The sequence below is a fragment of the Engraulis encrasicolus genome, chromosome 19 (assembly GCF_034702125.1).
Source record: "Engraulis encrasicolus isolate BLACKSEA-1 chromosome 19, IST_EnEncr_1.0, whole genome shotgun sequence".
Lineage (NCBI taxonomy): Eukaryota > Metazoa > Chordata > Actinopteri > Clupeiformes > Engraulidae > Engraulis > Engraulis encrasicolus.
In genome coordinates this window covers 342,501-360,000 of record NC_085875.1, presented here as the reverse complement: position 1 = coordinate 360,000, position 17,500 = coordinate 342,501, and the positions used below count along the sequence as shown (strand labels likewise).

Below are 17,500 nucleotides of genomic sequence, written 5' to 3'. Positions count from 1 at the left end.
GAGCTCAGAGCAGAGCAGGAGCAGATCAAACTGTAAGATTTGTCATGATATGTCATGTGTAGTGTTGGACAAGTTACTCAAAAAACTGTAATACATTACTGATTATGTGTTACTGTCTTTTCAAAATAATCCCTTACACAGTGGCGGAACACTTGCACATAGGGCCCCAGGGCAAGACACTGATGGGGACCCACATACGGCCTGCCATGGTCACAATATGGCCCCCACCACCAATACAGGAGGGCCCTGGGCCCAGGGGCAAATGCCCTGTTTGCCCCCCTATAGCTCCGCCCTTGCCCTTACATTACAATATTACTAAATTTAAAATGTAAGGCACTACACTACTTTTCCATTACTTTAGTTACTTTCGACAAAATAACTGTAGGCCAAAAAATGGATTTGGCGATTTACTGTTTAAATCAAGCTCTTGAGTCATGACTTTCTTTGAATGTCTTTGAGGTGTTTTGGCAGCATGCAGACTAAAAACTTCAGGAATAGCTTCTTTCTGACCCACCACACTGAATACCATTAAAATCCAGGTCACGGAACATTGCACTGTAACTCACGTTACTTAGCATTATAACTAAGTAAATATTACAGATGTTTGCCCTGTAATGCCTTACATTACTGTGTTACAGCAAAAAGTAATGCATTACAGTACAGTAACTAATTACTTTTGTAATGCGTTACTCCCAACACTGGTCAGGTGCTGTTTATATTCACTCCATCTGAAGACATGCAAGGTGTTTTAACACAGCACAGCACGGCACAGCACGGCACAGCACGCCACGGTATAGCGCAGAACAGCTCAGCACAGCACAGCACAGCACAGCACACCTCAGCACAGCACAGCACAGCACAGCACAGCACAGCACAGCACAGCACAGCACAGCACAGCACAGCACAGCACAGCACAGCACAGCAACTTAACATTATTACCATAATAATATTATTAACTCAGCACAAGAATTCTGCAGTATGACGTCACTCTCATTTAAGAAAAAACACATCTATCATAAAACCTCAGTCTGCTTCTGTATAATTAAGATAAAAGGATCATATTCTGAGATTGATGACAAGCAAGCGAGCCCATATCACCTCGTTATGCATTATAATTTTGTTTCTCCTTGATGCTGCTGACATCTGGTTTTGGTCCAGGGGTGCATTTCTCAAAACCAAAGTTGCTTACCACATTAGCTACTTTGTTGTTTTCAATGCATTTTCCCATTGGCAACTACCGAAGTTGCTAACAGGCTAACAACTTATCTGTTGAGAAATGCACCCCTGCTGTTGTTTCCTGGCATTTCTCAAAACCAAAGTTGCTTACTACATTAGCTACTTTGTTGTTTTCAATGCATTTTCCCATTGGCAACTACCGAAGTTGCTAACAGGCTAACAACTTCTCTTTTGAGAAATGCACCCCTGCTGCTGTTGTTTCCTGGCAGGGATCTGGATGGCACGGCCCAGTCTCTGAAGGGAGTGGAGACAGAGAAGGCGGAGCTGCACAGCCTCACCACCCTGCTGCAGAAATCCCTCGAGGTGAGGACTTAATGACAGCATGGCCCTGTGCGTACATGGCCAACCGTGTGCCGCAGTGCTGTGCCACTTGGCACAAGAATGCAAAGTGTCATCATCCGTCACCTGCAGTGGTACCTCTATTTTAAGTACTGCAGGGTTTCCCAAACTGTGGAGCGTGCACCCCTGTGGGTGCGCGGCCTGCCACAAGGGGTTGCGCGAGCTGAATAGAGCTATGGCAGAGAATATGGTGTTTTTTTATCCGCCATTAATGAACATTGAGTAGTTTTCATTTTTTTATGAATTGTATGCTGGAAGGATCCATCTGAAGTGTAATTTAGACTTGTCATTCAACAAGTTCCATTGTAATGATGGCAGAAAAAAATGCCAGGGTGATTGGAAATGAGGATTGCCCAAAATGTGCAGCTGTGCATCATCCACTTAGGGGGTGCGTGAGCCAAATTGAAATGTGAAAAGTGGGTGCGCAGGGAAAAAAGTTTGGTAACCGCGGAAGTACTGTGTTGCCCTACAAAGGCAAAGTGCAGCAGTGGTGTAGTCGTCTACATAGAACGCAGGTACACGCAGTATAACATTTTAGGGATTTCAGTATCGTTCAGCAAAAAATGAGTTGCGCTCTTGACACAAGTCCTTTTAGCTCTGTTGCGATGGTCAAGTAGACATAAACTGTTTGCAGGGGTGACTCGCACACAGAATGACCACTGAAACAGAGGGTTTTTTCAGAGTGTTTTTTACTTGGTGGAGCCCAGAAGGGTGAAAAAGAAAAAGAAAAAGAAAAAGAAAAAGAAAAAGAAAAAGAAAAAGAAAAGAAACGTTTCAGTCCTCCTGGACTCCTCAGTGCAAAAAAAAATAAACTTCAGAATACCCACCTAAAATTGATTGAATGCATTATTTAGAATAGCACAAATATTACAGTATACCCACTTCAAAAAATGCTCAAATATACAGCTTGTAAATATACCCACCACAAAAAAGTAGACTACACCACTGACTGAAGTGCAGTAACTATGCCAACATTGACTCCAATGACAGATTACTGCATGGCCCAACCGGGGCCAGGTCCATGGGCCCAGGAGTTGAGGGGGCCCCAAAGCCTAAGCCTCTACTGGATATTTGCTCAAGACTGCCAATTGCCGTCAGTCACCAGTAGTACCTTTATCTTAGTACTGCAGGGGCGCCGCCAGAAATGTTGGGCCCCATGAAAGATCCTACTTTTGAGCCCCCTTAAGGGCCCTTGTCAGTGCTGTCAGTGCTCGGGCCCTTAGAATCTGTAACACCTTTCCCCCCCTAGCGGCACCCATGTAGTACTGTATTGCCTTACAAAGGCAAAGTGCAGTAAATATGCCAACATTGAGAAGCTGTTAACGCATGTGACGGAGGTGTTCCTGCACAGTTCGTCCCCCTCGGGGAGCTAACCTCCCACCTCGTCAACTACATCTTGCTTACTGTATGCACACAAGTCATTTGACACATACCTGAAACCTATGGATATAATAAAACCTAAATCCATAGTCATCAGTCCACGGCTGCCCAGCTCAGTTGACCTCTGACCTTTAACCTTTGTGTGTTCAGGAGCTGAATCCGGAGAAGCTTCACACCCTGGAGCTTTTATTCAAAGCAATTTCACTTACTTAGGCAGAGGGTATTCGATATCTAGTCCCTGGAGCAATGTGGAATAACTGTTAGCAGGGCCATACCTAGACATTTTAAAATACTGAGGTCAAATACTACGCGCTGTACTGCATACTGTATACATTTTGAATGTTTCAAACACTTCAGTCAAACTCTCAAGTTTGTTTTCAGCAATCACTGCCTTGAGGATAAATGGGGGTGGCGTATACAGATGGAATTTATCATGGTTGATCATATATCGATTTTCATCACAGATACATTTTACATTACTGAAAAAAATACAGAGGACAGGACCTCTGTGTCCTCAACGGTAGTTACGGCCATGACTGTTAGGTACCTTGCTGAAGGGCACTTCAAGCATGGATAGTATGGGCTTCAAAGCCTAAAAACCTATCGATACAAAACCCAACTCCATAATCCACAGCTGCCTGGAGCTTTTACTCAAAGCAACTTCACTTACTTAGGTAGAGGGTATTCGATATAGTCCCTGGAGCAATATGGAGTAACTGTTAGGTACCTTGCTGAAGGGCACTTGAAAACACGGATAGTACGGGATTCAAAACCTAAAAAACCTATCGATACAAAACCCTACTCCATAATCCACAGCTGCCCGTTTCAATTGACCTCTGACATCTGACCTCTGACCTCTGTGTGGTGTTGACCTCAGGAGCTGAACCAGGAGAAGCTTCGCACCCTGGAGCTGCTCCACAAGCAGCGGCACGAGGACCGGGAGGATGAGGAGAGGAGCGCAGGAGGAGGAGAGGGGGGAGAGGAGGGGGAGGGGGAGCAGCAGCAGCAGCAGGAGGTGGTGGAGGAGGGAGAGGAGGCCGGGAGCACCTCCGAGGAGCTGACAGACAACCTAAACCACCTGCAGACCAACCTGTGCCTCATCGAGGAGCAGATGAAGACCCTGCAGAGGGAGAAGGAGCAAGCGGAGGAGAGGTGAGCTTTCACACTTACATACAGTACGAAGTGCTTTGTTGCAAAATGGCGTATATCCATTTTGGAAGATTTTGGGAAATTGACGTTTTTGTATTGGGTAATCCATTGAATTGCATTGCAAAATACATTTCATATAGGCTTAAAAAGTATGTCCTCAAAATATTTGAATGGCAAGAATTCACACATGGGTGTTAGAACTTCTGAACGATCATTTCCAATAATAAAATGAAGAGCTCTTTTCCAAATCGCTATAGCCACCATTTTTGACTTTTTGCATTTTAATATTGGAATTGGCTGTTCAGGCTTCATTTATGTGTGAATTCTTGCCATTTAAATAGTTTGAGAACATACTTTTTAAACCTCTATAAAATGCATTTTGTAATGCAATTCAATGGAATGCCCAATAAAAAAATGTAAATTTCCCAACAATCAATAAAATGGATATATCTCATTTTGGAAAAGAGCTCTTCAAATGCAAAAGTCAAAAATGGTGGATACAACGAAGCTCTCCCTATCATTCCTTAGCTGCGGAACCCTTCTGTGTTCATGACTGATTGATGATGGTTGATTAAGTGTTGCATTTAGGCTCCAGCAAAAGACGGATTACCTTTTTGGCGAGACATCTTTGATATGAATCTTTGACGTGGAGCAGTGTTTCTCAAACATTTTAGATTGACCACTTTGTCCTCCTAAGTTGACGAGTTGACAGTGGACGAGTACTAATTTGACACTGCTAATTTTGATGCAGGTCACTTACTTTTTATTCACGTGGAGGAAAAGTTGAATTGCTGCAGAAAGGTTGAATCTCTTTTCCAAACCATGCAATTATGAATGGTAACTATGACAACTCTAACAGCCAAATTAATCTTTAAATGACAATGTATAATTTCGATGTCCTCGACATGAAGAAATTTGTAGATTATATTAGAGTGTTTCTTGACGTAAGTGTGAGGAAAAGTGGCATAATGACCTTTAAGCTGAGCTGTTCCACTCTCTAAGTAATGAGAGGAGGTGAGAGGGGACAGAGGCGATTCTACACAGTAAATTGTGTAGTGTTAAAATAACACTTAAAGAGTTAAAATTAACACTGTTCTAGTGTCTATTTGGTCCTGCTCCAGATCAGTGTTAAACACTGGTGTTAGATTTATAGTGTTAAGCTAACACTATAAAGAGTAAAGCAGTTTCGGGGAGCACCCTACTAACATTTTTTTTAGTTCTAAGCAGGTTCCTGGAACACATGTGTTTTGGTCCTGCCCCACTATCTCTCACCATAGTTGAGGTACCCTGATCATGGTAATTAAGCACCTCCCATCCTCCACCATGACTGAAACACCCTGCGCCTGGCATCAGTTTGCCACACTGCTCTCTTAAGATAATGTTTAAACTTGTTGAAAGCATGTAAAATGTCTATATTTTATATATCAGTCTATGCTGTACTGCACAACAATGTGAGAGCAATTTCAGCTGAGCATGTATGAACACAATCTAGTGGGGATTAATACCAAATGTTTTCGTTAATGAAGTTTAAAATATAACCATACCATCTACTTCAAGTGCACAATGGAGCAAGCAATGTAACATGTGCTGTTACTGACTAGCTCACAAAGCAAGGCACAAGCTGTAGCTAACAAATGCCATAAGCCAAAAGCGCCTTTAGCTTGCTTGCAAACATCAAGTGCACAATGGAGCAAACAATGTAACATGTGCTGTTACTGACTAGCTCACGAAGCAAGGCACAAGATGTAGCCAACAAATGCCATAAGCCAAAAGCGCCTTTAGCTTGCTTGCAAAGCAGGTAAACAAGCGCTATGCTGTGCCATGCTGACCAGCCAGCAGGCAGGCAGGCAGGCAAATATTTAAAGCACTGTGACAGTCCAGGTTTATATACAGGCTCAAGAGTACCATGTGACCAGATTGATTAGGAGTTTTTCAGGTGCAAGAAATTGAGTCATGATATACCAGCCCTAAGTAATTAGGTTTGGCCAGGCGCTGATGGACAGATTGGTTGTGAGGGGCCTGCTTGTTACCGGCAAAGGTGTAACAAGTTCTCAAGTTATTTCTTCCACTCAACACATCTTTTGTGTGATGTTGTGTGCACAGCCAAACCTTAGATCAACCCAACCAAGTTGAGTTAAATGAATGAAATGGAATAATAAAAAAAAGATTGTGTACATGATTAAATCTGGAGGAAATACTGTTACTAATATGTAGACGTATATGATTTAATCGGGTACTAGGGCATACAATGGCGCAGACAAACTGCATCACCTCGAGGAGGCGGGGGCTCTCTGGAGTACTTCTAACTCCACACAATTTAACAACTTCATTTGTCACTGACACTGGAGAGCATCTCACTCCATTTGGTGTTGGAATTACTCCAATAGTGTCAATAAGCCTTAACACTGCAAAATTAACACTGGCAAATTTACTGTGTAGTGTCAGTGGGGGCCCCAAGCAAAAACCCCAAAGGAATTAACATTCAAAACAAATTATAGCTATTATAGTTTGAAGTCAAGCTGTTTTGCACCATCTAGGCTTGGGGGCCCCAAGTGGCTGCCTGCCTAGCCTGGTGACAAGATGCGCCTCTGAGTGGGGACTCCTCTCAGCCACTCTCTGCCTCCATCCTCCTGCCCTTATGCATACAGATAAGGCCCAGTGTTGCCAGATTGCGCAGGTTTTGACCATTGAGTGTGTTTATATGCAGTTCAGTATCCCGAATATGAGGCTTATCCCGGTTATGATCATATTCGGGATAAGGTGTTTATATGAGCACAGAGCGTAATATCCCAGTCTACATTCTTGGCCGTTATGGAATTCTCTTCAAATGCATGTAGCCTAGATACCAGCAACAGCGTTCTATGGGAAGCCCCTGTATTCGGGATAAGGTGTGTATATGCGTCAGTATTCTTTCGGAATACTCCACCTAGCATATCCCGATTTCTCAGTATCCCCAAGAAGGGCTTATTTGGGATACTGAAGTGTTTATATGCTCAAGCGCAAATTCGGGATACTTAATATCCCGATCATATTCCTGATACTGAACTGCTTGTATACGCACTCAATGTTGGTGGTGGAAATCACTAGTCTCATCTGGCAACCCTGATAAGGCCACTTCACTACATGGTTTTCTTTACAGAGAACCAGCACATTTTCAACAGTATTCTACTCTATTCTATTCTATTTGATTCGATTCGATTATATTGTATTTCTAGACAGAGACCTTGAATCTCCACTTTACATTTGTTTTTTTTTATATATTCATTTATATATCACTATTTTCTAAATGAATAATCATTTCAACATTTAAGTTGGTTATTAAATATTTTTCCATACACATTATAATCAAAGAAAAGGGGGGCGCACCTTGCATCAATTTTTTTCTTTATTTTTCTGTGCACAGACGCGTTTCGGCGTGTGCCTTCCTCAGTGTGCAACACATAATATGCATACAGTATGCATACACATTATACTCATGGAGACTGATCAGTAGTACTGCTTTGCATTCTTTAAATAATAAACGAATGTAAAATAATAATAAAAATAGAGATATGAGGCTTCTGCTGGACAGTGACAACATGTAGGCCTACATTCCCATTCTATGGTGTTGACCAGCCTTGATCAGGCACACTGCCAACAGTCGCCCATTTACAATGATGTGAAAGCTCCAGCATCGACAGGGTGCTGTTGGAGGACAGTATGAATATAATTGTTAAAGGCATGGAGCCCCCAAAATGATGTTCTTTTCTTACTGTAGGCCTATGTCATTCAGGCCCGCTTGTCCTAAATCATATCGGCAAGTGTTTCCCACGGTTGCCGTGTAATAATATGCATATACGGTGTATACTCTTCATTTTATGCGGAATAACACGTACTATACAGTACATGCATTGAATGATCCCAAATCCTGTTGTTGATACAGTATGTGATCTCTTAGCCAGCAGATGTTATGGATGGTGCATGTGTTAGTATGCATATAGCGTGTATATATACTCTTCATTTTATACTGATTAACACGTACATACATTCAACGATCCCAAATCCTGTGGTTGATACAGCATGTGATGCATTAGCCAGCAGATGTTATGGATCATGGTACATGTGTTAGTATGCGTGTAGCCTACCGTGTAGTCCAGGGGTTCCCAACCTTTTCCAACGTGGGGCCCACTCGAAATTGTCACAAATGTTCAGGGCCCACTTCTGACCCAATAAAGAATAAAACTCAAATAAATCAACAGCAACACACACCAAAAATATGATTATTATTTTTGGGAAAATGATTTCAAGGCCCACTTGGAATACCTTCAGTGGCCCACCAGTGGGCCCCGGCCCATAGTTTGAGAATCACTGGTGTAGTCTATCCTGCGGTTGATGTCACTAATGGGGTTTAGCACTGTGGGAGGGAGGCTGTAAAGGGGAAATGGACATTGATTTAAAAGTATGCCGCCTGGCCCCATCGACTGTTGCCTGCAGTACAGCAGCCCAGCCCGGCCCGGCACGCCGAGTAGTGTTTAAATTGATGGTGTTATGTGACTGACCTTTGACTAGGAAAGGGTCATTGTCTTGCCATAATACATGGAGCAGGCACGCCGACAGGGGAGGGTACAAAGGGGTATGTTGTCCCGGGCTCAGGGAGATAGGGGCCCCAGAATTGGCTCCCGATTACATTGTATGTATTGGGTATGGGGGGGCCCTCTCAAATGACTTTGTCCTGGGCCCATCGAAAGTTGTCAGCGGCCCTGCATGGCGTGTTAGCTAACAGACAGACAGACACTGCTGCTGGTGGTACTATAGGCTTCCTATAGGCATCAGTGGGAGATTTCCCTCCTGGATAAACCCAGTGCTCTGAATGACGTAACAGAGCAACGGTGCAAACTGTAGCTAAAGCGTAAATATTGCACTATTAAATCGGTTCAAATTTAAATTTCCCCTGCCATTCTGAGGGATAGAGAGACAGGGCATGATATACACTGAGAGTGTCTCTTCTTAAAATGTGCATGCTGATTCTCTATGTGAGTAAGAGTGTGAAGTCTTTTTCCTTATGTTGGGTAATGCTGTCAGTGTTGCAACTGTACACTGCACCTAGATGCCTTACCCTGTTCGTGCTTAATTTTCCTCCTTGTAAGTCACTTTGGTTACAGGAGTCTGCTCAATGCTATGTACAATATAATGTAAAGTCTGCTTTATAAAGGCTTTAATGTTGTTATTATTAATAACTATTATTTGTCTACTTTATACAATGAGCATTGCTGTGACGGAGGTCATCTTGCACCTGTTCATCCCCCTCGGGGATCGAACCTGCAGCCTTGTCAACTACAACGGTCCGGCAATGGGAGACACAGTACGATACCGCTGGGCCAAGAGACTAGTCGCTCGGCATGAGACTGTATGAAGCTATCGGAGGGAGGTTTACCAACGTTCCACGCCAACTCTGTGCTAGTTAGCCTCCGTTACACATTGCCCTTGTTTCTGGTTTGTTTCCTGCTTGTACTGTATGTCTGACAACAATCTACCATATGGATATGAGAGCAAGGTCAGAGAGACAGGATAATACTCCTAGAGTCTTTGGAAAGGTCTTCCCAGGTTGCAATAGTCATGACAAAAGTACACTAACAGCCCTGAGTTATTCCAATCAATAAATGAAGTCTGCCAGCTATACTGAAGAGTATTAACAAGAGATGAGTTATCCAATACTGCATCTACAATTCACCAAAATATATCCTGTCTCGTGGGGCCCCCCAGGCTGCGGCGGCCATATTTGCAACTGTTGCAATAGAACGAATTTACAACGGATGTCGGGAAAACGAACTCAGGTCTATAGACAAGCCGAGTTTCAAGAGAATGTTTTTTTCAACACTGCAAAATGGCTTTCCCTCTTTAGACCAATCAGAGGGCCCTTGTCTTGTGTGTGTGTGTGTGTGTGTGTGTGTGTGTGTGTGTGTGTGTGTGTGTGTGTGTGTGTGTGTGTGTGTGTGTGTGTGTGTGTGTGTGTGTGTGTGTGTGTGTGTGTGTGTGTGTGTGTGTGTGGTGGGGGTGTCAGTGTACGGGGGCTTGTCTGCAGTCATGTCTATCCTGCGTGTTGTGGCTCATTCTTTTGAAACTCTATAGTCAGACGCAGGGCCGGATTAAGATGGCCCGGGGCCCTTAGGCTACAGGTTGTTGTGGGGCCCCCCAGAGAGGCAAATTTCTCAACAAATTTACAAAGACAGTGTCATTATTAGGAGTTAGGAAGATACCGTGTCTGCCAACTGCACTCAACATGACAGATGGACTTTTCAATATTGCAACTTCAATATTGCAACAATTTTTCACTTTTGTCAAAGCAGGGGGCCCCTGGCAGGTGGGGGCCCCTAGGCTGCAGCCATACCTAACCTGTGCGTTAATCCGGCCCTGCCCTGGCTACAGGATGTTTTGAAATGCTCATCTTCTTCTTCTCCAGAGGCACATCACGTCTTCCTAACAGCACTAACCTCTTAAACTCCACTTACCGTACGAGCACTCACTGTCCTGCACTTGTCTGCACTTACCTTTCTACGCTCATGCTCAACCTATCCTCCTCTGCAGCTTGATAGGTGAAGTAGCTTGTCCTCTACTCTGCACATTTCAGTGTGTCTTAAGTGATGCTACTGTACCCTACTCTGCACATCAATTGGATAAAAGTCTGTATTTTGTGATACTATGTGTTTGGACCCTGGAAGCAAGCAAGGGGAACTCGCACACCTTTATGCCAATGCAATGGTATACTTGTATTGTATTTTAGAAAACAAATAAATGCTACCCACGTTTCGGTCACAGGCAGACCATCATCAGTGCCCAGTGCTCTGACTGTGACCGAAATGTTTGCACTTCGCTTGGGTTGCCTTTTTTGTTTTCTAAAATGCAATAAAAGTACACTATTGCATCGGCATAAAGGTGTGCAAGTTCCCCTTGCTTGCTTCCAGTTTACCTCTATACTCCCACCTGGCACCAAAGTCCAAAGGTACCGATACCTCCACTGGGAAGAACATGTGTTTGGACCTTGAAACAACGGCCACGGTTTAGCATGTAAAGGAGTGGTGTGCATTCTGTGCATGTTTCTGTACATGCATGTACACAGCTGTTGTTATATGCATGTTTACAAAGTATGTTATCGGACCGTATGTTGTTATCTTTAAAGGTGCATTCATTGTGTAGGATGGTGGCCAGCGTAGGTATTGCAACTTTGGTCTTGAAATTTGATCTTTTCCTGAATATTTACCAAGTAATATGTACCTGCCTCCCAGGGCTCTAAATTAACTTTTTTTCCATCACCTGCCAAAATGGCTAGTAAATGTTAATTTTACCAGCCAAACACACACTCACTAATGGATCAAAATGGCTAGTAAGTTGTTCTTTACTACCAGCCAAACTGAATTTTCACCAGCATTTGCCTGGTTGGCTGGTGTTAATTTAGAGCCCTGGTGCCTACTGTATGGAAGTATAGACTAGGCCCATCTGATGGTCCCATCTGTGTGCGCGCTTGCGTTTGTGTGTGTGCGTGTGCGTGAGTATGTGCGCGTGCCGTGTGTGTGTGTGTGTGTGTGTGTGTGTGTGTGTGTGTGTGTGTGTGTGTGTGTGTGTGTGTGTGTGTGTGTGTGTGTGTTTGTGTGTGTGTGTGTGTGTGTGTGTGTGCACGCTTCTCGTGTGTGTGTGTGTGTGTGTGTGTATGTGTGTGTGTGTGTGTGTGTGTGTGTGTGTGTGTGTGTGTGTGTCTCTGTGTGTGTTTGTGCATGCGTGTGTGTGTGAAATGGAAATGTGAACATGTTTTTTTTTTAAATCTGTACATGTCTCTTTGTATTGTGAACACAGCTGTGTGTGTGCGTGTGCGTGTGCGTGTGCGTGCATGCTTGCGTGCCGGCGTGCATGCCTGTGTGCGTGTGTAAGTGTATGTGTACTGTACGTGTATGTGAACTCAGCTCCTGACTCTCTCTCTCTATCTGCTGCCCTGCTCTGCTGTTGTGTTGTCCTCTGGCGCCCTCTGCAGGCTGAAGGAGAGAGAGCAGCGTGCCTCGGTGCTGCAGGAGGAGAGGGAGTACTACTCTGCCCAGGCGCGCACTCTGCAGCAGTCTCTAACACAGCTCACCGCAGACAAGCAGCAGACAGAGGCCGAACTCAAGGTGAGGTGAACACACACACACACACACACACACACACACACACACACACACACACACACACACACACACACACACACACACACACACACACACACACACACACACAACAAGAACACATTCACACCCTAATGGTAGTTCAAGCAGCAGGCCGAGGCCGAACTCAACGTGAACAGAACAGAACTGAAGCAACACTTCACAACAACACTGCTACCCCTCCATCACCCTTACCGTACCTTCTGTCTTCAGCATTAGTAGGAGTAGTCTTTATTTGGCCAAGTATGGGACAAGCTCAAGGTGAAGCACCACTTCATAACACTACCACCCCCTCACACACACACACACACACACTCACACACACTCTGTCTTTAGCACTGTAAACTAAACACTTTTACTCATTACAGAAAGCCGTGACCCTTGTTATAAGTCAGCTGTTACTAGAATGGCGCTTACTCTGTGTAAGGCTCTGTGTAATGTCATAGTAGTTCAAGCAGCAGACGGAGGCTGAGCGTAAGGAGAACTGAAGCACCACTTCACAAGAACACTACCACTCCCTGTCTCCCTAGCACTAGAACCAGTAGAAGTAGCCTTCATTTGGCCCAGAAAGGGCAATTATTTTGCAGTAGCAACACTCTTCACAGACACATGCATACACACTTGCACATCCATAATGCATTTGAAAACAGAATGAAGAGGGCCTGGGGGTGCTGGGGGCGTTAAAAGATACATAAATAAACTCAAGTGAAAAGATAGGCCCTACACAGTGTACAAACCCTTTTACACTACACAGTGTAAAAACTATAAAACTCATATATCACCACTTCACAAGTCTACCCCCTGTCTTTGGTGCGCTACACTGCCCTACAAAGGCAAAGTGCAGTAACTATGCTGACATAGAATCTGAGAGACAGATGCCTTTAAAGTATTGGTATGGTGTTAGGTTATTAGGTTATTAGGGTATTGTAGATATTGCAAATTTTACATAGGGGACACATTTTGACCATATGCAACTTTCATAATGAGAAGGACCACATATTTCACCACCAGCATGGGAGGGCCACATGACCACGGATCTGACTGCAGCATGCAGAGTTTGGGATGCAGTTGGTTGCTCAATGACTGCCAACATTGTGTGGAAAGAACAGTAGGCCTTTAACTACAATGTATTGATTCCGAAGTGGTTTAAAAAAATCTGCTCATTATTATTTTTTTAATGTTTTATCTATGAATGAATCCCTCTGGCCTCCAGTTGTCCACCCCTGTTGGTGTACATTATGGGGGTACTATCAGCGTGTTCAGCCTCCAGATTGCACCCCCTATCTCAGGGGTGGGGAATCTTTTTCATTCAGGGGGCCACATCAAATTCTATTACCAAGGGCCATAAAAGTCCTCCGAGGGCCGTACTGTGAACGCAAACTAGGATTTCCCCCTGCCTGCACTTTAGGCCTACTGTATATTGAAGGCGGCCACCTTTAAAACAGACCCCACCTTCTCTAGGTCCCCTGAACATAACTTGATTGCATTGCAAATGTCATTTCCATGATTCCTTTACAAAATATTTCATATTTCATGTGAAGCTGTATAACATTAAAATTGTCTCGGGAGGGTCGGATAAAACGCCCTCAAGGGCCGCAAACGGCCCTCCAGTCTGCCCTATCTCTTTACTAAGCCCCCTGCATTTGGGTTGGGCTTGCATGCCCATGGGTCATGTCTCAATCCTGCCCCCATTTCTCTCTCACATTGATTCATTGATTGATTTGTGAAAAATCACAAAAAGCCCATAAAAATATCTTATACAAAATCAACACTCATATCAGTGTCTTGCCGCACTGTAAAACTAGCCCCACACTTTGAGATGAGCGTGCATGGTCAGCATTATCACGGATCAGATAACAGGCAGAGAGCACAATGTAGTTTTGGATTGTACTGTGTCCATAGGCTTGAGATTTAGTCTGTTATTGGCTTGAGGTTTAGTCTTTTATACATGGGTTCTAATCAAAATGTTTGTTTTCTCCTGACTGCGCAAAACCAGCTGCGCACAACTCAACCTCTGATTGTTGGAAACCGCTGGTCAAAAAATTAGCTCATGTGGTTGGCTGCCAGTGTCTTGCCCCTCCTCACAACATCATGTTTACAAACACTGTGAACCCATGTATTGGCTTGAGGTTCTTTCTGTTCACCTGCTGTGCATCATGGAGGTTTTCAGAAGGTTATCACAGTAGGTATTGCAACCTAACCAGGCTGCTCATTGCAACTGTGCTGCCTGCCTTTATTCTGTAATGAACTAATATTTAACAGCATGACCAAAGTACAGTACGTTTTGCAGCTGAACATTTATATTACTGGAAATTCCAAATTGTAGACATGGAGACGATCCTCTTTTTCATGTATAAAAAAGTGCAATTATCCCAATTATAAGGAATATGTAGAATTTGATGATGGTGGTGGTGGTAAATATTCATTGTGAATGAGCAGCATGAATTCTGGAAATAAACTATCAGAAATATTACATACTTCAGCTTTAATTAATCTTGTGACATTCTTTGACTAATGTATAGTAGATACAATTGCTTTAGCATTTCAAACGGTAACAATGTGCCCATCATAAGGGACTGTATTCAGGCTACATCAGTATAGACCAGAGGTGGGCAATTATTTTGGCACAAGGGCCACATTGGGTGGAGAATATTGACCGAAGGGCCAGGTGTCACAGGCAACTTGCCATCATGTCAAATAACTTGCCAGCTTTGCCATTCCAGCATATTGTAATGAAATGTATTTAGATGTAGCCTATGTACTTGATTCATCTTCAATTCTCCTGTGGTAGGTAGCCATTTGAAGACATTTGGATTTAAAAGTTGTCTTCCTTGTACTTGTAAAGGCTCTGCAGGACACATGAAATGGCTCTGGGGGCCGCATGAAATGGCTCTGGGGGCCACATGAAATGGCTCAGGGGGCCGCATGTGGTCCCCAGGTCTGAGTTTTGCCCACGTCTGGTATAATAATCTGTGTAGAGTGAAAGTCTCACCTTGCTGTGTCACAGGACAGAAGTTATGAACCAATTAGCCAGGTACTAGAGGACAATAAGGAGAAGGAAACAGACTGATGGGGAGCTCTGCCAGGTGTGTGTGTGTGTGTGTGTGTGTGTGTGTGTGCGTGTGTGTGTGTGTGTGTGTGTGTGTGTGTGTGTGTGTGTGTGTGTGTGTGTGTGTGTGTGTGTGTGTGTGTGTGTGTGTGTGTGTGTGTGTGTGTGTGTGTGTGTGTGTGTGTGTGTGTGTGTGTTTCAGTCATTGCCATCTTATCAAGTTCAGTACGTGTTTGTAATACTGCTGTGGGCCAAGATTGTCGTTTTAAATTTTCATCTGCAAAGACAGCATCTCCCTCACGTATACAGCAGTTGCTGTCGCTGCAGCAGTCTAAACAGTAGGATTGGTCTCCAATCAGAGGGAGAAGTGCCAACTGACAGCACAGCTGCAATGAGCTGCATAGTTGCAATACTGGCCACCATCCTACACAGTATTATTATATTATTATATTACATTGCATTTGGCAGACGCTTTATAACCAAAGCAACTTTCAAAAGAGGACATAATCAAGCCAACATCACAAGCAAATACAAAGTGCACAGGAGATATATAGAACAACAAGTGCAGTTGCAAAGAGGGGTTAGTTTTTTTTTTTTTTTAAAGAGTAAATAACGAGTACACACACACACACAAACACACACTCACAAACTAAACTAAACTAAACATCATGTCAGGAGTCTGCCCTGGGGCAAGGCCAGTTCAAGCATTAGTCTAGTAGATTCTCTCGAAAGAGGAATGTCTTTAGTTGTTTCTTGAAGGCTGCAAGAGATGTGCTTAGTCTTGCTGCCTCTGGGAGACTGTTCCACCACTTGGGTACCACAACGGAGAACAATCTTGACTGGGAGTACCTAGAGCGACTGGATGGCAGAGCCAGACGGCTTGTACTGGATGAGCGCAGTTCTCTTCCAGTAACATAAGGCGTTAGTAGGTCCTTCAGATAAGCTGGGGCCGTTCCTGTGATGGTTTTGTAGGCAAGGGTCAATGCCTTGTGCTTGATCCGGGCGGCGATCGGTAACCAGTGCAACTCAATAAATAGAGGAGTAACATGGGTCCTTTTGGGTTGATTGAAAATCAACCGTGCCGCCGCATTCTGGATCATCTGCAGAGGCTTTAGCGCACAAGCAGGTAGACCTGTCATGAGTGAATTGCAGTAGTCAACGCAGGACAGGACCGTGGCCTGGACCAGTCGTTGTGTAGAATACTGTGTCAGCACAGGTCTGATATTCCGTACGTTGGACATCTGGATTCGACAGGTCCGGATGACCGAGTTGATGTAGTTGGACCAAGGGAGGGGGGGTGGGTGTAGGGTTGGGTAGGGAGGTGGTGAAATGGACAGTACCTTTGACCTGCCTTGGCCTTCAGCTATGTGTTACATTGACAACACATGGACTCCCAAAAATAATGTTTTACAATGACAACACACTGACTCCCAAAAATAATGTTTTACATCGACAACACATGGACTCCCAAAAATAATGTATCAAATAATATTACTCTTAAAGGGACACTGTGCAGGAAATGGTCAAAAAAAGGTACGGCAACTATGCTGCTCATTGAAACTGTGTAGCTTTGAAATTGGACCTTTTCATGAAAGTGTACTAAGTATTAAACAAATATTTTCAAGTGTGGCCCAAGTACAGTCATTTTTGCAGCTAAAAATGGCTATTTTTGGAAATTCAAAATGGCGGACCATGGAGAAGATCCCCCTTTTCATGTATGAAAAGTGAATTTTTTCCAGTCATAATGAATGCTTAAAATGTGATGGTGGTGGTAAATATTTATGAAAAAGGTAACAGTAGTAAATGGGGAGCATGAATTCTGGAAATAAACAACTAAATATCTCACACAGTGTCCCTTAAAAAAAGGCACCAACGCAATTTCATTCAGGAAGGCGGGACCCTTTCCTTTTATATTTCTCATGTCTTATAACGACACACAGAGTAGCAAGCAGGTCGGAGTGGCTTGTCCCTTGTCTGTCGGTTTTATTAACTTTATTCGGCTTTGTTTAATACAGTTTTGATTTTGCATTTAGCTGTAGAGTGCGACTGCTTTCTTCCTTTCGCTATCATCTCTCACACACACACACACACACACACACACACACACACAAAAACACACACACACACACACACACACACACACACACACACACACACACACACACACACACACACACAC

The 17,500-nt window shown here is 43.8% G+C and overlaps 1 protein-coding gene across 1 annotated transcript in view; it reads left to right on the top strand.

Moving 5' to 3' along the window:
- plekhd1 (pleckstrin homology domain containing, family D (with coiled-coil domains) member 1) overlaps positions 1–17,500 on the top strand; it is a 50,802-nt gene that overhangs the window by 15,568 nt on the left and 17,734 nt on the right. The window contains exons 7-11 of the mRNA XM_063183937.1: positions 1–32; positions 1,446–1,539; positions 3,833–3,913; positions 4,010–4,107; positions 12,107–12,239. The exon at positions 1–32 is cut by the window's left edge and continues 63 nt beyond it. Of these exons, the coding sequence (XP_063040007.1) occupies positions 1–32; positions 1,446–1,539; positions 3,833–3,913; positions 4,010–4,107; positions 12,107–12,239 (438 nt within the window). The remainder of the gene's footprint in view (positions 33–1,445; positions 1,540–3,832; positions 3,914–4,009; positions 4,108–12,106; positions 12,240–17,500) is intronic.